General features: G+C 41.0%; 1 protein-coding gene across 9 annotated transcripts in view; it reads right to left on the reverse strand.

The window, feature by feature from the left end:
• Positions 1-20,348, reverse strand: part of Srpk2 (SRSF protein kinase 2) — a 218,125-nt gene extending 197,777 nt beyond the window's left edge. For 4 of the 9 annotated variants that reach the window (XM_037203586.1, XM_037203581.1, XM_037203588.1 and 1 more), the window contains exons 1-2: positions 8,740-8,880; positions 8,603-8,657 (exon numbers count right to left, since the gene is read on the reverse strand). In XM_037203586.1, the coding sequence (XP_037059481.1) occupies positions 8,603-8,657; positions 8,740-8,755 (71 nt within the window). In that variant the 5' untranslated portion in view covers positions 8,756-8,880. Of the gene's footprint in view, positions 1-8,602; positions 8,658-8,739; positions 8,881-20,118 lie in introns of those variants that run through there. The other 5 variants (XM_037203579.1, XM_037203584.1, XM_028855543.2 and 2 more) reach the window with 4 other exon arrangements.
• Between the last annotated feature and the right edge of the window lie 2,744 nt (positions 20,349-23,092).

The raw sequence follows: 23,092 nt of genomic DNA on the forward strand, positions 1-23,092 counted from the left end.
TAGAGAATATGTACACAGTAGAATATTGAATCATAAAAATGACTGAACTCAGTCATCTGCAACAAAATAGATGAAACTGGAGATCAGTGCATTGAAATATGCCAAGCACAGAAAGACGAGCACTCATGATCTCACTCACACATGGAATTTTAAATGGTTGATCTCACAAAACTGAGAACAGAATGAAGATTATTTCCCAGGTGCGAAGGAGAATCGAGAGTTACAAAAGAAAAAAGCCTGGTTAGGTATTAAGTCATTCTTGGGACCACAAATCTCAGGTGTGCTATGTACACTGACTACAGATAATAAAGATCATAAGGTGTGGCACACTTCCAAAAGCTAGGGACTTTTGAGTGTTTTTACAGTAACAAAATGGTAACTGTTTAAGTAAATATAGACATGTATTTTGAGCCAGGGGTAATGATGCACATTCTTAATCCTAGCAAAGAGGCAGAGCTGGCAGATCTCTGAGTTCAAGGCCAACATGGTCTACAGAGCAAGTTCCAGAACAGTCAGGCCTACACAGAGAAACCCTGTCTCAAAAACAGAGAAGACAGATATATTTAACCTGATTTTAACACACACAATCTATATAACACACAGAACCATGACATGGTACTTCATTAGTATATACCCAAAAAAACTATTTAGCGTTTTTTAAAGAACTTTATTTTTATTTTATGTGTATGGGTGTTTTGTCTACCTGTATGACTCTGTACCAAGTCTATAGTACCCATAGAGGCCAGAAGACAATGTCAGATACCCTGGGAATGGAGTTATAGATAGTTATAAGCCACCATATGGGTACTGGGAAATGAAACAGGGTCCTCTAGAAAGGCACTACATGCTCTTAACTGATGAGCCATCTCTCTGGCTCCCCAACTTTTACATACCCCTCTAAAAGGTAAACTTAGGGTGAAGAAATGGCTTGGAAGTCTGCTGTTCCAGGTTCAGTTCCCAGTACCCACCCTGAGAACTATCTTTAAGCTCTCCAGAGGTTCCTAACATGATGTCCATGGGCTCATGTATATATGTATGTACACATATAAACACTCAGGTATACACACATACTCATAAAAAAAAAGATTGGGGGCTGGGCGGTGGTGGTACACACCTTTAATCCCAGCACTCAAAAGGGAGGCAGAGCCAGGCACATTTCATTTTTTTTTTCTTTTTTTGGTTTTTCGAGACAGGGTTTCTCTGCTGTAGCTTTGCGCCTTTCCTGGCTCTCACTCTGTAGACCAGGCTGGCCTCAAACTCACAAAGATCTGCCTGCCTCTGCCTCCCAAGTGCTGGGATTAAAGGCGTGCGCCACCACCGGCCGGCATTTGGCACATCTCTGTGAGGCCAGTCTGGTCTACAGTATGAGTTCCAGGACAGGCACCAAAACTATACAGAGAAACCCTGTCTTGAAAAACAATATATAAATAAAATAAATTTTAAAAAATTGGGAGGTAAATACAGGCCAGCAAGATGGCTCAATGGGTAAAGGTGCTTGCTGTAAAAGCACAGTGACCTAAGTTCAATTCCCCCAGATCCCACATAAAGGTATGAAAAAAGCAATCCAAAACCTTCTTTATCTCCATACACACTCATGGTCCAAATGTACACATACACATCACACACATATGCAGACACACATACACAAATAATAATTTTTTTTTTTTTTTGAAACAGAGTCTCACTATGTAACCCAGACTGGCCTTGAACTCACAAAGATCTGTCTCTGACTCCTGAATGCTGGGATTAAAGGTATGCACCACTATAACAAGCAGACCAATAATTTTTTAAGTAAATTTAAGGCCTGGAGAGATAGCTCAGTTTGTTAAGTACTTACGTTGTAAGCATTTAGACCTGAGTGCATTCCCCAAACCTATATTAAAAAAGAAAGAAGCGCCGGGCGTGGTGCACTTGGGAGGCAGAGGCAGGCGGATCTCTGTGAGTTCAAGGCCAGCCTGGGCTACCAAGTGAGCTCCAGGAAAGGCGCAAAGCTACACAGAGAAACCCTGTCTCGAAAAAACCAAAAAAAAAAAAAAAAAAGAAAGAAGCTGGGCAGTGACTGCATACATCTTTAATCCCAGCATTTCTGAGCTAGAGACAGGAAGATCAAGAATTCAAGGACATCCTCAACTTCGAAGCAAGTTCATGGCAGCTTCAGTTACAGGAAACCTTGTCTCAAAAGCAGGGTGGGGGGCAAAAGGGTGTTGCTAAGTGGTATGATGCATTGTTACCAAGCTTAGACCCTGTTTTCATGACAAGCACTCACAAAAAAAGAGAGGAAGCTGGAACTACTCACACAGGCAACACCAAGAACCTCAAAGATGTACAGAGAAGGTCCTGCTTGGATTTAATCCCTGGGAGACAAAGAGACAAAAGTAGTTCACATAGCAAATTTCAGGCTATCAAGGACTAAACGGGGAGATCCTGTCTCAACAACAAAAAAAAAAAAGGCATGCAGAGAAAAAAAAAAAAAATCTAAATATCAAAAAGTTACATATTGATACTATGTAACTTTGTTTACTAACATTCTCAAAGTATCAAAACCATTAGTGCTTTACAGGGACTGTATGGGGAAGGGGTAGTAAGAAGCGGGAAGTTTTAGCTGTAGTGATAAAGTTCTGCATATTTTTTATGATGATTACACAAATCCATATATGTAATAATATATGATAGTACTACACAGCAAAAAAGACACATGCAACAATTAGTGAAAGTCAAATACTTTTTAATTGCCATTTGTTTGTTTGCTTGTTTTAAGACAATATATCATTAACAATCCCCAGTTAGCCTGAAACACATCTTCCTCAGCCTCTGAAAAGCTAGCCCAGCTGCCAAGTAGATTTTACTTAGAGTATTTTATATAGGCTGGGAAGATGGCTCAGGGGGTAAAGACCTGAGTTTGAATTCCCAGAACTCTAGTAAAAGCCAAGCACAGTGGTGCACATCAAGGGTGTGTGTGTGTATGTATGTGTTGTCAATGTCAACTTCCTACTTTGGCACTATTCTATAGTTTTTGTAAAACAGGGCCAAATGAAAGTACACAGGCAATTCCAGTATTTAAAAACAGTTTGAGTCAAATTATTTCAAATTGAATTATTCCAAAGATTTTTAAAGTTTAAAAATACATTTATAACTCCTAATCAGAAACTACTCACATGACCAATAATGGTTGAATGGATAAATAAAATTCAATCAATATAATGGACTGTTACTCGGTAATAAAGAAGTAAAATGATAATACAGGCTAGAACATGGATGAACCTTGAAAATATGTTAAATGAAAGAAACCCAAAACAAAATCATATATATATTGACAATATGGTTATGGCTACACTACCTTGTATAAAAGGACCATAAATCATGATGGTTTCCATCTCTAACACCAAAACATTAAAACCATAGAGTTTTTTTTGTTACTGTTGTTGCTTGGTGGCTTTTTGTTTGTTTGTTTTTTAAGATTTATTTATTATGTATGAATGTATGCCTGCACTCTAGAAGAGGGCACCAGATCTCATTAGATGGTTGCAACGTAGGTCGCTAGGAACTGAACTCAGGACCTCTGGAAGAGCTGCCAATGCTCTTAACCGCTGAGCCATCTCTCCAGCCCTAAAACCATGTTTAAGACTGTATCTCCCTGCTGCCCAGGATTATCATACACTCTAGGGTTTAAGAAATCTTCCTGTCAATAATAAAATGAAGAACTAAACTTTTATCCCTCAAAAAAACAAAAAATAAAAATGTGTGTGTGTGTATATACACACACACACACACACACACACAAAAAAAAAAAAAAAACCAGGAATTTGGAAGAGAACAAAAAGGAGTACATGGGAGGGCTTAGAAGGGGGAAAGGGTATAATTATAATCTCAAACAGATAAAAGAAATATTCTTTAAATATTAAAAAAAAAAAATCTTCCTGTCTCTGCCTCCACAAAGCAGCTGGGTCTATAAGAGTATATACCACCACACCCAGCTCTCTAAAAGATAATGTTTACACTTTATGAATTATATTTCAATAAGTCATGTGGCTAGGAACACAGTCAATTGGCAGAGAATGTGCCTACCATTCATAAGGATCTGCAGCTTGATCCCAGTGCCCTTCTCCAGAAGTATCAACAAATATGAGACCTTAAAAATATTTTATCTACAAGACAGATGTCTTCATGCAGGTTTGTGAGTCCAACACTTTCAAGGTGGAACCAGAAGGATTAATGCTAACTACTGAGTTTAAGGTCAGGCAAATTACATAAGACCATCTAAACATTTTTTTTAATTTCCTACATATATAAATGCCCTAGGGCAAAAATCCATGTGCTAAGAAATACAGCTTACACACAGAAAACTCATGACTGAAGTATGATGGTGCATACCTGTAATCTCAACAATACCCAGGCTGAGCCAGGAGGATTATGAATCATGTCCCAAAAAAGGGGAAGGGACAAAATCAACTTAATGACTGAATTAAGTTGTAAATGTAATTTAAGTTATGAATTAAGCTGTAAATCTCTGCTACCTATACTCTCAACGCAATAAAATTAACAATATGCAAAGTATACTCATTGAAACAATGTACAAAGATTAAAGCTTAACTCACCTAAGCAGAAAACATTCTTGACAATTACAAATTCTGAAGTACTAAAAAAGTTACCTATTACCATAGCACAGAATCCCACACCTCATGTCCTACAATATGGAGGTTGAAGCAAGAAGAACTCAATTCTGAGACCAGTCTGTACTATATAAATACTGGGGGAGGGGCAGACACACACTCAATCCATGAAAGTCTACAGAACTCAATGAACTAAAATTAGTGAAAAGTCTGCCAGGCGGTGTTGGCTGGTGCATGCCTTTAATTCCAGCACTCCAGAGGCAGAGGCAGGTATATCTTTGCAAGTTGGTCTACAGAGAAACCTGTCTTAAAAAAAAAAGGAAGAAAGAAAGAAAGTCAGTTTGCATATAACATGGAAGTAATGACAAAAGTAGGCCCACTCAGTCAAGTCACTACCACCATTTAAAATTAGTCTCCTCCAGACTTAAAATGCAAAAACAATAGCCATCAGGACACTGGAATGTTGATCCAAACAAGGCTGTGTGGTTCTAAACTGTCAGAGCAGTTTGTGAAAAGAGGAAGACCTCAAGACCTTCAGCTCCCTGAAGTCCCTTCTCTCCAATGCCATTCCTTCAACCTAGAAGGCAGCTGCTCATTTATCATGTATTATTACTACAGGCTAGCTCTGTTCTCACTCCCACCCCCATCCTCACAGTCAGCCGATGCTCTTCAGAGAGGAACGACAACATCTTACCCAGATATATGCCTCCAATGACCTACGCAAACCTATGTGTGTCATGCCTACCTCTTATCCACCTCTGAATCTGACACTTCACCACCACGTCCTCTGAGTTCATCATACAGCCCCGAACCACTCCCTCCTCCTCTTCATCCTAGTTTCTGCCCAAATGTCATTTCCTCAAAGTGGAAGTGGCTTCTAGTCCCTGGATGCCTAGACTTAACCTAACAGATAGCATGTTGTTTGCTACATCCCCATTTCATTTCAAAATGGTGGTAAGAACAGCATCCACCTTACAGTGGGTCACAACACAGAAATGCATGCAAACAGCAAGCAATGACTGGCAGTGTACAAAAGTCATCTTAATTGTATTTCTTAAAGTTTTTGCCCTGCTTATCTGAAACTACCTTCTTGATGGCTCTCTTCAAACTCCATAGATTTTTTTTTCATTTTTATTTATTTTTTCTATTATCAGCTTGATACAGTACAAATTCTTTTTCCCCTTTTCTATTTTAATAAAAAGAAAAAAAGGAAAAAAGTTGTAACTAATATAAGAAAAACTATATACAAAAGTACAATAACTATATACCACATATACAAGTAATAAATACCTAAACAATGTCTAGTCCATTTGTATTTGACAAATTCAGAGAAAATAATTCCATTATCTATCCTATTTTGGTAAGTCCAAAATGTACCTGATTCACTTTCTATCCTAACTTATATTACTAACAGAACTATCTTATAATGTCTTTCAAATTTATACACTTACACCTCTTTAGTGAGTTTCTTTTCTGAAATTCTTAACAAAGAAAACTATAACTATCTAATCTTCAACTATAACTAACTAATCTTCAACTCCCTCAGAAACCCAAGAAGGAAATAATATTACCTAATAAAAAATAAAAACAGGAAGTGCATGCAAGCAGCTTCCAGAAAAAATGTGAGTTGACAGAAACAGCCAGCTGCCTGGACAGTCACCTGACGTTTCTCCACAGTGTTGGGGCATCATCTTCAGCCTATAGGCTTAGCGTATCTGACAGACTCATTTGTGAAGTAGGATGTACACAAGGAAAGGGTTTGACCTCACATTTGGTAAGAGCAGTCCATGTACCAGAAACACCTGAAATCCACTCATGTCCTTTCATGATTCAGGATTTTAAATTCTGGAAACTGTTGATCAAAACTCCATAGATTTTAAGCTTCACAGACTATTACCATCATGTACAAAGCTCTCTCATCATCATCTAAGGCATACAAATACATATTGAATATATAAATAAGTATATCCAGCAATTATTTTCAAATAATAATATCTCAATTCAAAAAAAAAAAAAAAAACTAAGTGAAAAGTCACACTTCACAATCACTGACCTGATCTGGGTTCTTACTGACAAACACCTATTATATCAAGCCAGTTCATCCCATCATTAACTGTTGTTTTCCTTCAAACACAGCACACAATGGAAGAGATATAAGATTAGATAAACTATGTGGCTATCCCTAATTATTTACATACCTACCACAAATCCAAACTATAGTAGAGCAAAGACCCTTGGCCATTATGAAAGACCCTGAAAACAGGAAAATAATGAAATGCATGCTTATTCAATTAAAAATGCTTTTTCTATATGCACATATAATATGCACACAGATGAATGTATGTTTATATGCAGAGAAAGAGCCCTAAATAGTAGGGCCATGCTTTCTCAACTCCTTTCTGGTTTTTGGTTGGGGGGGGTTGTTTTTGTTTTTTGTTTTGGTTTGGGTTTTTGGTTTTTCCAGACAGGGTTTCTGTGGAACCTTGGCTGTCTTGGAACTCACTCTGTAGACCAGGCTGGCCTTGAACTCAAGAGATCCACCTGCTTCTGCTTCAAGAATGCTAGGATTAAAGGCATGCGTCACCACAGAACAGCAATAGCACTAGCTTTTAGAAAGCATCTTAAACTATCAGAAGCCGACAATGGGTTTCAATATTTTAAATATTGGGCCAGGAAGATGTTTCAGAGAATAAATTAAAGGTGATTATGACCATGCCTAACAAGTGAAGTTTGATCCTCGGGTCTCACACACAGTAGAGATTCAACTCTTCAAAGTTGTTACTTCACCTCCACAGGTGTCAGGGTTCTACACAACCAAATCCAAACACTTACAGAATAATAAAAACTTTTTTTTCATTTTCAATTTTTACCTTCTAGTTTTCAAGTATTTTTGCCTCCCAAGAAAAGATTTTTTACGTAGATACCCACATCTTATGAAGTCCTATAAATACAGTCGGATTATATTCAATTTTGAATGAAGACAATCCTGTTGTAAAATACTTCCACACCAAATAGGTGGGAAATCCTCTAGGCTGCGTCTAGGGCCAATAAGAGTTAACAACCATCACCATCACCTAGCTGAGGGATATCTCATCCCTTGCAAAATAAAAATAGACAGTATTTCGGGATCCTATTAAAGGCAATTCTGTTATTCTCCATAGTGCCAAAGATTTCCTGCGCAAAAGGAAGAACGAAACAACCAATGTGAGCAAAGATATTGAAGAACTCTGGTCCGGCAAACCCAGAGAGGGAGGAAAGAGGAACACTCCCCTCCGAGCACCTAGCTCTCCGCGAAAGGCTTCTCCAGCAGCGGCCGCCCAACTGGGCTGCACGTCCAGAATGGAGGTGGCTGGAGCTGGCACGTTTGAAATATCACTAGCTGATGGATTCAGTCCGGAGCACCACGCGGGACCCGCCCGCGCACACGCCCACCGCCCGCTGCAGAGAGCGACCTAGGCGCAGCCGCAGCACGCAAGTAACGCTCGACCCAAGCAGAAAGTTTCGAATGAAAAACCCGAGAGCCGAAACGCACTGGTCTCGGAGTTGAAGTCGCCAGGAACACACCCGAATCCAAACCACTTGACAAGCAGCTCGGGCTTTCAGCTGGAGGACCCAGGAGGGGCAGGGAAGAGGCAGAGGCGGGAGTGCACTGGCTCCCTCAGCCCAGGTGTCGCGTCCTTCCCTTGCTCACAACCTGACCGATGCGGGGCAGGGACCAGGGTGCGGATCGCAGGTGTGGATAAGGGTCGCGAGGTGCGGGGTGGAGTGCAGAGCTCGGGCCGCTCTCAGGCCGCTGGGCCAGGTCGCAGCTCCGGAACCCGCGGCCGCGCGCCCCTCCCCCACCCCTCCCCCGCCGGGGCACGCAGAGCCGGCGCCGCGTCCCGGGAGACCCACAGCCCGCGGCCGGGGGACCAGGAAGCTCTGCCTGCGCGGTCGCAAGCAACCCTCAGCGGGGCGGGGCGGGGTCAGGCCCGAGCGCCGCGCGGACTCACTTTTTCGGATGTTTCTCTCTTTTCGGCCTCCGCTTTCGGGCCTGAATGGCCAGCACTGAGGAGAGAGAAGACACATTAACGGTCGGGCGGCCGCCTGCGGGCCGCGAGGCGGGGCAGGGGCCGCGCGCGCCGCTCACCTTTCCTGGAGCTCATTCCGACTCTGGGCAGCCCGGCGGGGCGGGGGGGGGAGTGCTCCGCGGCGGAGGCGGCAGCGACGCGACAACCAGCCGCACCGGGATGCAGCCTCCACTCGTTCGCCGGCCGAGGAGGCGGAAACCGCGCCTGCGCCGCCGCGGCCGCTCCCGCGGGGGCCAATGGGACCCGCCCCCGCGGCCCCGCCCCGCGGCCCCGCCCCCTCCTCACCTCCCGCGTGTAGGGGTCCGGACCCCGGCCGCGCCCTTTCGGGCGTAGGGCCCGCTCCGCGGCCCTCCTGTGCAGAAAGGCGGCAGCGCACCCACGGCCTCCCGCACCCAGCCTCCTCAGCCCGCCTCTGCCTTCTTTGCCCTACAGGCGCCGCAGGCCTCCCGCTCCTGGGCACCAGGCCCAGCCGCGCGACCCTTCTTCCCAGCCACCGCCTGGCTCCGCACCCGGCCCGGTCGTGCTGCACGCCTCTCCATGAGCCCTTCCTTGACCAGTGCCTTCGCGGGTCTCGCACCACCTCTCTTCCCGTGGCCTCTTCTCTCCTTTTGCGCCTCTACATCTTTGCACTCCCATGAGCGTGGCCTTCTCTCCAGCAAGCGAGGAAAAGGCACAAGACCAAGAGATGGAGAACCTGGGTCCTTGAGTGTGTGACCTTGGAGAAGTGATTTCCTCTCTCTCTCCTTTTCCTACTCCCCCAAGACTGCATGAGTTTGGTGAATGAAAAGATGCACATAGCTTGAAAGGAAAGTTTGGCGCATGAAGCCCAGTTTTCTAGATACCATGAGATGAGAACTTAAAACTAGAATCATGCAAAGCAGATCTTTTCCTTCCTCCTACAATGGAGAAACTGAACCCTAAATAGGTCAAACAGTTCTACCAGTCCTTATCCCTATTCAGGCCTGGCTGGTTTCTCTTTCCATCTTCCCAGGCTACCTAAGATGTGAATCAAGCTGACTGACACTGGAACACTTCAGTGTTCTCTTGTCTCTTTAAACAATTACAATATCTTTGGAAGATACACATCCTGAGCATTCAGTCCTTCTTTGGTTACAACTGTATCATCATTTGATTCTTACTCTAAAGATGTCCCAACAAACAAGGCCGCTTTGAGTTTGAAGAGATTTTACTTTTTCCATTTTTTTAATTTTAAAAAATATCAAACATGCAGTGATCAGCACTATTAACCCACATTCATTAGTTTTTTGTTGTTGTTGTTCTCTACGTGTGTGCATGGTTTATTTTGCAGAATCATTCAGTAGTTTGTAGACTCTGTTACTCTCGACCCCTAAACATTTCATTGCCTATCTACTAGAGGATCAAAGATATGTTTCTACATAACCAGAATGTCCTTATCACTCCAAGAAAATCCAATACTGTCTATGTATAATTTACAAGGCATTGTTCCCCTTTCTGAAATATTCCAATAGTCTATTTGATGACATTTTTTCCAATCCAAGGTCATTAGTTGCTCTCAGCACTCCTGCCTTTGTTTTAAACTATGTTTGGAGTGATCGGTGGGGTCCTACCCAGGTTCTTTCCCAGGTACCAGAAAAAGAAAAATCCCTGTTTGAGACTTTTTTGAGACTAGTTTCATGGTGTCTGTAAGGCTGGTCTTGAGTTTACAATATCTAACTGCACATTTGCTTAAGGCCTTGGCTTCTCAAGTACAAGGAAGACAGTCATGAACCATAAACAGTGACTATTTTGAAGACTACTTCTGTTTTGCAGAATGTTTCTCAGTTTGGTTTTTGTTTGCCATAGGCCATGCAATTGGTAATTAATATTAAGCCTCTAAATGATTTTATAATTTATATAAGCCTCTTTATAATTTTATACGCATCAGTGTGACCTTGGACCAGAGAAACCTTCTGACTACACATGACAGTGTCAATACTAGATTGTCTTGAAATCTCTTCTGCCAACATTAACTTAGCCTCAGGCATGTTTTTAGAACAAAGGCAAAAAGCAGCCATATCCTTCACCAAAATATCACAAGAATGGTGTCTAGGCTACTCATTAATATTCTTCCCTTCAGAAACCTCTGGAATTAAGCTGTTAAAATTTACATTGCTCTGAATACTACTGTCTTCCATGCTCCTTCTAGAATGGCCCATTAAACCCTGCTTAAGTGGCCAACTGCTTTTCTAGTCCAAAGTCCCAAAGTCTCCCATATTCCTCCAAACAAAACCATGGCCAGGCCCTATCACAGCTGATATTAAACTCCTGCTCTTCTAGCCTCTGCCTCCCAGTGGCTGGAATTATAGGCATGCACCAACACCACCTAGCTTTTATTTATTTTTTGATGTTTAAACTGTGTCAAATTTGGCCAAGTAAACCCTGTAGCCTTGTAGTGTACTTTGAACTTTATTTGTTTGGTTGCTTAGCAACTCTTTCTGGCTTACCCTCATGCAATCTCAGAAACAGGCATATCTCTACTCTTACATTTTCCTAGGAGATGATTAGAAGCTTGAAATAAACGAGATCTGAATTTGAAAATAGTTTCTTTTATTATGTTAATTATTTTATTAACAATTTATATGATCTTTTTTTTTTTTCTTTTTTTGGCGGTGGTGGTGGGGTTTGAGACAGGGTTTCTCTATGTAGTTTTGGTGCCTGTCCTGAATCTCGCTCTATAGACCAGGCTGGCCTCGAACTCAGTGATCCACCTGGCTCTGCCTCCTGAGTGCTGGGACTAAAGGCGTGTGCCACCACTGCCCAGCAATGACCATTTTTATTTAGTGTAAGTTGTTTAACCATGTAACTTGACTACTTAAAACATACACTTTAATAATTTTTAGTATATTCTCAAGGTTGGGGAACCATCACCAAAGTCTGGTTTCATTGTTTGTTTGGTTTTTTGGTTTTTTGAGATAGGGTTTTTTTCTACACAGTCTTGAAAGCTGTCCTAGAACTCACTATGTAGACCACACTAGCCTCAAACTCACATAGATCCACCTGAGTGCTGGGATTAAAGGTGTGCACCACCATACCCAGCTAAAATCTAATTTTTTTAAAAAAAAAAAATTCCTCAGGAAGCGCCTTTATTATGATCTTGAGAAGTTTTAGTTCCAAAAGGATGCATATCGGGAGTTATCCCTACCCTTCATAGAAGCAGGGAAAATAAAAGCGAAAAGGGTGAGGGCTTTTTTTTAAGTGATTCAAAGACTGAGAATGTAGTTCAGTGGTAAAGGCCCTAATCGCACATAGTAAATACATTAATAAAGTGAAAGTAACCAACAAGTGCTTGCACTTCAACAAGTTTCTTCTGTCGTGGACTCTACATTCTGGGCTGCTTTTGTATTTTTTGTTTCCTTACTTGTTGAATGGAAATGTCACCGAATCCAATGGAATGTCACTGAATCCCACTCCCATCCCCAGCAACAATTGTTGGATAGAGACAGCTTTTACTTGTTCTCTTAAGCTTAGTAAAATTTAATTTTTAAACTAGGTTACTGAAACATAGTGATACACAACAGTCATCCCAACATTTGTAAGGCAGAGGCAAGAAGATTATCACAAGTTCAAGGCCAACTTCGTCTGCAGAATGTGTTCTGTCAGAGATACATAGCTAGACTTTGTCTCAAAATAAATAAATAAATAAATAGGTAAAAAAAAATAAGCAATCGCTGCAAAGATGGCTCAGTGGGTTAAGGCATTGCTGACCAGACTGATGACCTTAGTTCCATCCAAGGACTCACATGGTAGAAGGAGGAAACCAATTCCCAATAGTTGTCCTCTGCCCATACACATACACAAATAAATTAAAGTAACAAAATTTTAAATAAATAAAGTTTAAAATAAGTGAACCATGTTGGTTCCCCCTAAAAGAACCCCACCCTGTTAGCACCACTCTCCATTCCTCCTACCAATTAGGCAAGCCCTCATTCAGTTCCTGTATCTACGGACTCACCTGAACTGGAGAGTTCAAATAAATGGAAATCATATGACATGTGGCCTTTGGTGACTTGATTCTTTTATTTAGTCTAAGATTGAAATCTCTCTGCTATTTAATGTCTGTAGAACTTTTCAAGTTTATTGTAATATCTGGGAAATGGAAATAATATCAATCCTCACAGGTTAGTAACATAATCAAAAGAATAAGTCTTCAATGAGCACTAATTATAAAGTTAACTGGGAGCTGCGTGTGATGGTGCACATTTTGAACTGTAGCACTTAGGCTTCAAAATCAGGAAGATAAGAGCTTCTGAAAGATGACACATACCCAGATATGCTTATCAGATCTTTTACATTGAATTTTATTTATTTGTTTGTTTATTTATTTGTTTTGGTATTTTGAGACAGGCTTTTTCTGTATTGCTCTGGCTGTCCTGGAATCTGTAGACCAGGCTGGCCTCAAACTCACAGAGATCTGCCTGCCTCTGCCTCCCTAGTGCTGGGATTAAAGGCATGTGCCACCACAGTCCAGCTTAATTTTTTAAATTTATTATTATTATTTATTCTTGCTTGTATGAATGTATGAAAGTGAGTGCAACATGTGTGCAGGTGCCCACAGAATCCAAAAGAGGCATTGGATGCCTTGGAGCTGGAGTTACAGGAGGATATGAAACAGCCAACATGGATGGTGGGAGATCAACTTGGGTCTTCTGCAAGAACAGTGTGCATCCTTAGCTGCTGAGCCATGTCTTAGCCCTGACTATTGTTAAATGCTCACCAAATCACTCTTATAACAGGTATTATTTAAATGCTGTGTCTATTACAGTCAAAGAAGCATAGGAAAATCTCCCACCCTTAGGGAACCTAACTCTACTGCCAGAAGGCAAAAACTAAAAGATGTGAATATGCAATGTACTATGTGGATGGTAGGGTCTTATCGTTGGTTGGTTTTGTTGTTTCACTAAACTAAAGATTGAACCTAGGACCTTATATGCATGCTATTCAAGCACACTTCCGCTCAGCTATACCCCCTAACCTAAACATTTTTATGAAAAAATAATAAAGCAAAGGAGATAGAGCAGATGAAAGAAACAAAGAAAGCAACGAAAATTGAGCATTGTGACTCACCCCCATATTCCCAGCACTGGGATCAGAGGTAATTATTGAAACAAAAAGAATGTCACAGGTTCAAATCAGTCTGGACTACGCAGTGACTTCTAGGCCAGCCTAAGCTACACAACTCTAGACTTTACACAAAATAAGAGCAGTGCCAGAAAGATGGCTCAGCAGGTAAAAGTCCTTACCACACAGACCAGACTACTTGAGTTAGATCCCCAGAACCCACAGTGAAGGGAAAAAACTTACACTGGAAAGGTGTCCTCTGATTCCATAAGTACACTGTGGCACATGTGCATCTGTGCACCCACTTGCATGAGTGTGCACGAATGCACGTCACACACATACACACACACACAAAAAAAAACACACACACACACACACACACATCTCTTGAGAAGATGGTCTTGATGGAAATGTTAACAGTTAATGAAAGACCTTTGGAGTTTCTTACCAGTTATTTTTATTTCTCTAAGTTCAGAGAGGCCTATACTTGTATCTGGAACATTTATAAATGGCTTTGAATTTAATGAATTAAAATACACCAAATTCATCATTGACTTTATACATATCAGATACTGCAAAAAATAATACAAATTTACACCTAATATTTGCTGATTTAAAAATTAAACATGCCAAGTGGTGGTGGCACACGCCTTTAATCCCAGCACTCGGGAGGCAGAGCCAGGCGGATCTCTATGAGTTCGAGGCCAGCCTGGGCTACCAAGTGAGTTCCAGGAAAAGGCGCAAAGCTACACAGAGAAACCCTGTCTCGAAAAACCAAAAAAAATAAAAAATAAAAAAATAAATAAATAAAAATTAAACACTTCTTCTAGGTGTATCACAATTCAGAATGACATATTTATTTACATAGTTTTTTAGGTTTATTTACTTTACTTTATGTGTATGAAGGTTTTACCTGCATGCATGTATATATACCACATGCATGCTGGTTGAATCCTCTAGAATTAGGGTTACTGATGATTGTGAGCCACCATGTGGGAATCAAACCAGGGTCCTCTCCTAAAGCAATGTGCTCTTAACTGCCGATCCATCTGTGGAGTTTGAAAAAAAAAAAAAAAAAAAAACAACCCCAAAGGGAGTGGTACTATTAGGAAGTATGGTTTTGTTGAAGTGAGTGTGCACTTGTTGGAGGAAGTGTGTCACTGTGGAGGTGGGCTTTGAGGTCTCATATATGCTGATGTAGAAATACATGTTTTGGATGTGGAAAGCAAGGACATTTGAAAAGGGACTGTAGACAGGTCATTCCTAGAAACAATGTTTCTTCAAGGAACACTGGTAACAGAATGCCCCTTCCTTCTGGAGTATGCAGAAGGTGTGGTAAGGGAAAACACTGGACCAACGAATGTAGATCAACAAAGGACAGACAAGGTAATCCTTTACCTCGGGCTTCACGAAACTCCCAGAGGGGCCTCAGGCAGGCTCCCACAGTAAATCCAGTTCAAACCTTTCCTGCAGTTGTAGAGGAAACCCCTACTCAGAGCAATTAAATAACCAAATGCCTATTGGAATAAATCATGCTGGTCAGAATGATGAAACAGAGAGAATAGAAAGTTCAGAAAAAAAAACATAAAAAAAAAATTTTTGGCAAACTTCTATTAATGAACAAGACCAAAATTAACAATAAAAATAAATGGTGTTTTGTTGTCTGGTCTGGTAGACACAGGTGCGGATGTTACCATAATTGCACCAGAATTTTGGCATCCAACTTGGCCTCTTCAGGAGGTAAACGTTCAATTGTTAGGAATTGGGACATTATCTCGAGTGAAACAGGGTGCAAGATGGCTCAAATGTATAGGTCCAGAAGGACAGAGAGAAAAATTAAAACCATAAATGACTAACATAGCTATGAACCTGTGGGGTCGAGACTTGTTGCAACAATGGAATACTCAGATTAATATCCCTCCAATCTCAGACACAAATGATAAACTAACACATGTTTCTGAGAGAAATATTAGAAGGCATTATTCTAAGTGGTCACCAGCCATCCATATTATACAAGAACAGGGCACAACAACTGATGATCTTCCAAAGACACCAACAGCTCTACCTTTAAAATGGTTAACAGACAAGCCTGTATGGGTTCAGCAATGGCCTTTAACAACAGAGAAACTCCAGGCTTTAAAAGAGCTGATAGAAGAACAGTTAAATGCTCAGCATATTGAAGAATCAACCAGCCCTTGGGATTCTCCTTTATTTGTTATTAAAAAGAAATCTGGTAAATGGAGAACTCAGTTTCTCAGACCACTTCCTGTTGCCTACTTGTCAAGATGTAGGAATCTCAGCTCCTCCAGCACCATGTCTGCTTATATGCCATCATGTCTCACAATGATGATAATGGACTGAACCTCTGAAACTGTACAAGAGCCACCCCAATTAAATGTTTTCCTTTATAAGAGTTGCTGTGGTCATGGTATCTCTTCACAGCAATAGGAATCCTAATTAAAACAGAAGTTCGTATCGGGGACTGGAATATTTCTGTGATAGTCCAGACCATGTCTTGTTTGGAGTCATATGGATTTTGAGAGTTTGGGTTAGGAAAGCAGTGGAATGCTTTAAGTGGGACTTGATGGGCCCATACTAGTAGGAGCACAGAAGAGAGAGGTGCTGCTGGGGATTTGAACTGGGAGCCTAGCTAAAGAGGTTTCAGAGGTGAAGAACTTTAGAATGTGGCCTAGAGATCATTCTTGTGATACTTTGGTGAAAAATGTGGCTGCCTTTTGCCTTTGTCCCAAGAGTCTGTCTGAAGCAAAAATGAAGAGATTTGGATTAATTTCATTGGCAGAGGAAATCTCAAAGCAGCCTAGTATAGACTCTGTTATATTGTTATTAGTGGTAACTCTGATTAAGATTTATAATGAAAAGGAGCAAGCTGAACAAGGAAAAATACAAGATGGAGAACAATTTGAGGAGAAAAGAAGCACCAGGAAGTGGAATGGAGCTAAATCCTGTGTTCAAGGAGATAAACAGATTAAGAACTGGAATATAGAGAGTGATAACCTCAGGAAAAGATCCTACCCCGCTAAGTTTCCAAATTGTGAAAAGGAATTAAAGAAAAGCTTTGAGTCAGGTGTGATGGGGCACATCTTTAAACCCAGAACTCCAGAGGCAGAGGCTGGCAGATCTCTGAGTTTAAGGCCAGCTTAGCCCACAGATCCAGTTTCAAGACAGCTTAGGCAGTGAAGGAAACCATTGAAAACAGAAAGATAGTGAAGATATACTTGAACAAGGGGGCCATGTTCCAGCCCCAGCAAGAAGTAGAACTTGGCAGCTTTGCCACATGCTGACTTTAGAGTTAAGGACAAAATAAACAGGTTATGGAATTTGCCTCTGCAACTAAGAAAAGCCACAGAGGCCAGGCATGTGTCAGAAGTGTCCCTGAATGGAAGCTACTGTATGAAGCTGTAAAGTTGAAGCCTGGATTGCCTTGGAGATCCCAAGATGTTGGAGATGCTAGAGTCATGGGATATGTGCTGAGGAGAGCTGCTAACAGAATGGAACCAGCTCAAGAGAAAGAAGTATGCTGCAATCAACAAAACTGAAAGGAGTTGGTGATCTGAAGAGCGTTTTGACATCAGACGTGGAGGTGCAGAGTTTGGAGTTTGCCCAGGTGGTTTTCAGTCTTGCTGTGGTCCAGTATTTTCTCACTATGCTCCCTTCCCTATATTTTGGAATGGTAATGTATATTCTGTGCCATTATGTGTTGAAAGTATGTGATTTGCTTTTTGATTTTGATTTTATAGGGGTTACAGTTAAGAGATTGAATGATTCTCAGGAGACTTTGAACTGTAGACTTTTAAATAAGTTTGAGATTGTTACATATTATGGGGACTTTTGAAGTTGGACTGAATGCACTTTTGCATTATGATATGGCTATAACCTTTGGGGGCCAGGGAGTAGAATGTGGTGGTTTGAAAAGAAAATGGCCCCAAAGGGAGTGGCACTATTAGTAGGGTGTGGCTTTGTTGGAGTGGGTGTGGCCTTGTTGGATGAAATGTGTCACTGTGGAAGTGGGCTTTGGGGTCTCATATATGCTGAAGACACACCTAGTGTCTCAGGCCACTTCCTGTTGCCTACTAGTCAAGATGTAGAAATCTCAGCTTCTTCTCCAGTACCATGTCTGCCTGCATGCCACCATGTCCCATCATGATGATAATGGACTGAACCTCTTAACTGTAAGCCACCCAATTAAATGTTTTCCTTTATAAGAGTTGCCATCATCTTGGTGTGTCTTCACAGCACTAGACTCCCTAAGACACCATGTCTCCAGCCCCCTTACAAATGACATTTTAAAAGAGAAAAAATTGAGAGAGTCTCACTATGTACAGCCCTACTTCACCTGGAACTCACTATGTAGACTAAGCTGCCCTCAAACTCAACAGAAATTTGTCTGCCTCTATGCTGGGATTAAAAGTATGTACCACCATACCCAAACAAAAGGAAATTTTTTTTTCTGAGTATGATTTGTATTTTCATCCTACAATTCATTTATTGATACATATACAAGTTAGTATAATGGATATAGTTAAGAATGAATGTCCAGGCAGTGGTGGCGCATGCCTTTAATTCTAGCACTCAGGAGGCAGAAGTAGGCAGATTTCTGAGTTTGAGGCCAGCCTGGCCTATATATGGAGTTCCAGTACAGCCAGAGCTACCCAGAGAAAACTTCTCTTGAAAAAACAAACAAAAAGAATGGATGTAAAGTATTCATTTTAGAGTGTGAAACTCATAACATTGAAGTTCAGGACACAAGCAGACCTCTTTCCCCTAGGCTAGCACAGTGAAATTCAAGATATTACATTAAAAATGTTCCATTTTTACCAAATTTAATAGAAAATGAAAGGAACATTGTAAAACCATTTTCACTCTGCTATTTCCAAGTGGAGTCATTAAATAATGATGTGTATTAAAAGGTATTTTTAATATGTGATGGAATTGAAAAAGGCTTGAGGGTTCATATAATTCATCTAGGGGCCTTAATGGATGAGAACCTAGGTTCCTTCCTAAGTTCTCCTAATTCTTAAGAAGATCTCTTCATCTCTATTTCATCATTTCTATTGTGAGGCTTATGCCTGCATTGTTTGTTTGTTGTTTTGTTTTGTTTTGTTTTTTTGAGACTATTGTGGGATATTACTTTAACTGTGTTAAGGTGTGTTACATTTGTTTATGCTGCATTTGTTTAGGTATGTAAAGATGTGTTGCATTTGTTTTATCTTGCCTGCCTAAGGCACCTAATTGATCTCCCCCAAAAAAGCTGAACAGCCAATAGCTAGGCAGAGGAGGGATAGATGGAGCTGGAAGGCAGAGAGAAAAGTAGGAGGAGGAATCTAGGAGGGAAGAGAACGAGAAAGATACCCAGGGCCAGAAGCCAGGCAGCTGCCAGGCAGACAGACAGACAGGGAAGAAGCAGTAAAGTAGGACATACAGAATGAAAGGAAAAAAGCCCTGAGGCAAAATGCAGATAAAGAGAAACAGGTTAAATTAAGTTATAAGAGTTAGTGGGACAAGCATACAAAAAGCCCGAGCATTCATAACTAATAATAAGTCTCTGTGATTTTGGGGCTCGTGGTCTGAGAAATCCTGCTACAGAGACAGGGCTTCTCTGTGTAGCCTTGGCTGTCCTGGAACTTATTACATCATTGGAGAGTATTTCCCAGTAACACCGACACCATCAAAACAGCAGTGTGACAGACAGATGTTAGTGCAGGGACAGCAGAGGCAGACCACTAATTCCTAAGCTGCTTCTTTTAGCACCTGAGGAAGCTTGAATAAGATATCTGTCTGTGCCTCAGTTTCCTAACCTGCCAACTGCAGACAGCACTGTTATCTACCTGTAAATTTGATAATGGATTAATTCACATATACACTAAAAAATTCACTTGAAGAACACTGGGTGTGGTGGTAATCCCAGCACTTGGGAGGGCTGAGGCAGAGGAATAAGTATTTTCAAGGCTAGCCTAGTACATAATGAAAACATGTCTCAAAACAACCAACCAACCTACCACATTGAAAACTTGGAGAAGTATCTAATTATGTTTGTTCAGAAGATTACATCAGTGCATACAAAACATTCAGGAAGTGTCCATGCATTCAGTAACTATTAGCTAGTCTTATACATTTACACATAGACATTATGGGATGTATTAAGTATCTGTATCTATTGCTACATACATCTCTTCTAAATTTATCATTTTAAACAACAGATATTTAGGGTTCAAAGTAGAGCTCAGAGGCTGAGAGGCTGAATGTGTGCAAGACTCTCGGTTTGAACTCTGGTAGCACACATAGACTACCCCCCAAAAAAAAATCCTAAAAATAAAACAGTAAATACTTAATCATCTCACAGATTCTCTGGTCTGGGAGTGGAGGGACAGCTCAGCTGATGAGATGAGATATCACTGGGGGCTGCAGTCATCTGAAGACTCAACAGAGGCTGGAAACTCTGTTCCTAAGATGGCTCATTCACATGGCTGTTAATAGGAGACTTCAGATCCTAACAGGCTTTGTCTCCTTCTCACAGCCTAGATCTCTCCATAGGGCTGCTGAACTGGCTGGCTTTCTCCATAGCAAGTGACCCAAGAGGGAACAAGGAAGAAACTATAGGGCCTTTTATGACCTACCCTCAGAAGTCACAATCCATCATTTCCACCAGATTCTATACAGAAGCAAATGCAGTGTGCTCAAAGGAAGAGGAAAAAAAAAAAAAAAAACAAAAAAACAACCACCACCAAAAACAAAAAAACTTCTGCTTCTTTTTTGCGTGCTGGGGATTGAACCTAGGACCTCACAAATACTAGGCAAGCACTCTACTACTGAACTTTATTTCCAGTCCACCCCACCCTAACACTGTTGCTGGAGGGCTTCTCTCCAGGTTCCCCAAGCCCCGCAGTCCCACAATCCACTTATAAAATAATCACTCAGACGCTTATATCACTTATAAACTGTATGGCCGTGGCAGGCTTCTTGCTAACTGTTCTTTTATCTTAAATTAACCCATATTTATAAATCTATACCTTGCCACGTGGCTGGTGGCTTACCGGCGTCTCTACATGCTCTTCTCCTGGCGGTGGCTGCAGTGTCTCTCGCCGCCTTCTGCTTCCCAGAATTCTCCTCTCTCCTTGTCCCACCTACCTCCTGCCTGGTCATTGGCCATCAGTGTTTTATTTACATAGAGTGATATCCACAGCACTTCCCCTTTCTTCTTTTTTTTAAAAAGGAAGGTTTTAACTTTAACATGGTAAAATTACATATAACAAAACAATTACCAAGCAAGAATTATAGTTACAATATTAAAGAAGATGTCCTATCTATCTTATATTTGTGAGTTTAAGGTTTTATAGCTAACTTATCTTTTATCATAACTGAGGAAATTACGACTATCTAGCCTTCAACCACATCAAAGACCTGAGAAGGAACATAATGGTACCTGAGAAATGGTAGATGGATGCAAGCAACTTTCGGGAATCTTGCAAGAGTAGACCAAGACAGCTGGCAGCCTGGACAGTCACCTGATGTTTCTCAGCATTGTTGGTGCATTCAAATTGGCTACAGGCCTAGAGTATCTGACAGACCATTTTCAGAAGCAGGATTTCTGAAAGACCATCTTACCCTGTCTTGGCAGAGTACAGTGGTCGCTTTCCTTGTGTCCCGCTTGTCCAGAAAGGAGAGCATTGCATTTGTACTGTCAGCCATCAAGGCAAGGGCAGTTCTTTGCCCAGTAGGCCATTTTGTGCCAAAAGACAAACTTCCAAATGGAAATGTCTTAGAAGCCCAACATTCTCTCGGGATCAATTTGGTGCAGCCAGGAGCAATTGTGTCTCACGTCAACAGAATTCTAAGTTATTTAAATGCCATATTCTCCAGGTCTATGAAGTGTTTGAAGATTACCTATCTATCTGAAATATATCTATGTATACCTAGAAGACTTAACTAACATGGCTACAGATATGATTATCATAGATGACTAATTATTAATCTATTTTTTAATTATCCATTACAATTTTAAATGAGTTATATAAACACAACACCTCAAACAAGAATAGAAATATATACATATATAGAGAGAGTATAACAAAATTAACTTCAAGTTTGTATCAATGAACCAAAATTTATACCAATGTAAAACATTTTAAACATAAACTAAAATCTATACCAATGTAAAACATTTTAAACAAGTTATTCTTTAAAAGTAGGTTCATTAATCTACCCTTTTATCTTATCATCTCCATATCCTCCTATATATCATATCCCCTTTTCTTTTTTAGAAAGAGATCACATTTATAATCAACCTGTTTTAAATAAAAATCTTGGTTTTTCTCTGTCCCACACCAGAGGGCTCTTCTGATTTGGGACACAAGAATCCCTTAACCATTTTTTTTTTAAAGCAATATGTCTGGGTTTAGAGGGGGAGTGAGCCAATTCCACCTCTAAAGCCAGCTTGGTATATTTGGGAATTTGGGCGTAGCATCTCTTACTACTTCCTGCTGGAGGGGGGCGCTGTATCTTATGGGGACGCAAAGAAAATTTTAGACCTATGGGGTAGTCCGTGAGGCTGTATTGTGTGATCCAGTTGCCTTGAAACCGATCTGGATGTTGGATCATCTGGGCCATGGTGTCATCGGAGTCCTTTCAGGGGGTCTTGGCTGGTGAAACCTGATGTATCTTAATCTGGAACAAGTCCACAGCCTCTGGCTTTCTGTGGAAACAAAAGCAGAACCTCTTTTCCAAAGTAACATATCCTTATATCCAAATTTTGAAGTCAAGGTACCTTTAAAATATACATTTTGGCATAACTCAACAGCTTTTGTAATCAAATGTTTTTGTTTAGTTATGAATATCAAAGAGAACATAATCCAGATTCTCTGTGTGGTAGCCATCTTTATGTGGCTTATGTTTTATATTACCTTGAGCCTTGAGCCTATTGCTTTAAACTGTACCATTGTAAGCCTGAAACGGCGCTGTGGCTGCTGGCTCCGCCCACTTTAGCTTCCCAACATGGCAGTGGTACGTTTTCCGCCAGCTCTGGGAGTCATCAAGTCTCAGAAATAGTGGGTCTAAGCTTTTATCAAAGCAGCGTGTAGCCCAGAAACCTCTTTTTTTTTTTTTTTTTTAAATACTAGTAAAGACTAAATCTACCACACAGCTTAATTTGCCGCTGGCAGATGCCTCATTTCCGCCATACTGCCGGTCAAACGCACCCGCCAGGAACCCGCCAGTGTCCAAACTTGCGTTTTGCCACATCTAGCTGCCCGTATGAGACAAGAAGCAGGAACCTGGTTTTGGCTCTGTTTAGAATTGGTTATTAAATATTCTCAGGTT

Source organism: Peromyscus leucopus, chromosome 3 (assembly GCF_004664715.2).
Source record: "Peromyscus leucopus breed LL Stock chromosome 3, UCI_PerLeu_2.1, whole genome shotgun sequence".
Taxonomy (NCBI): Eukaryota; Metazoa; Chordata; class Mammalia; order Rodentia; family Cricetidae; genus Peromyscus; species Peromyscus leucopus.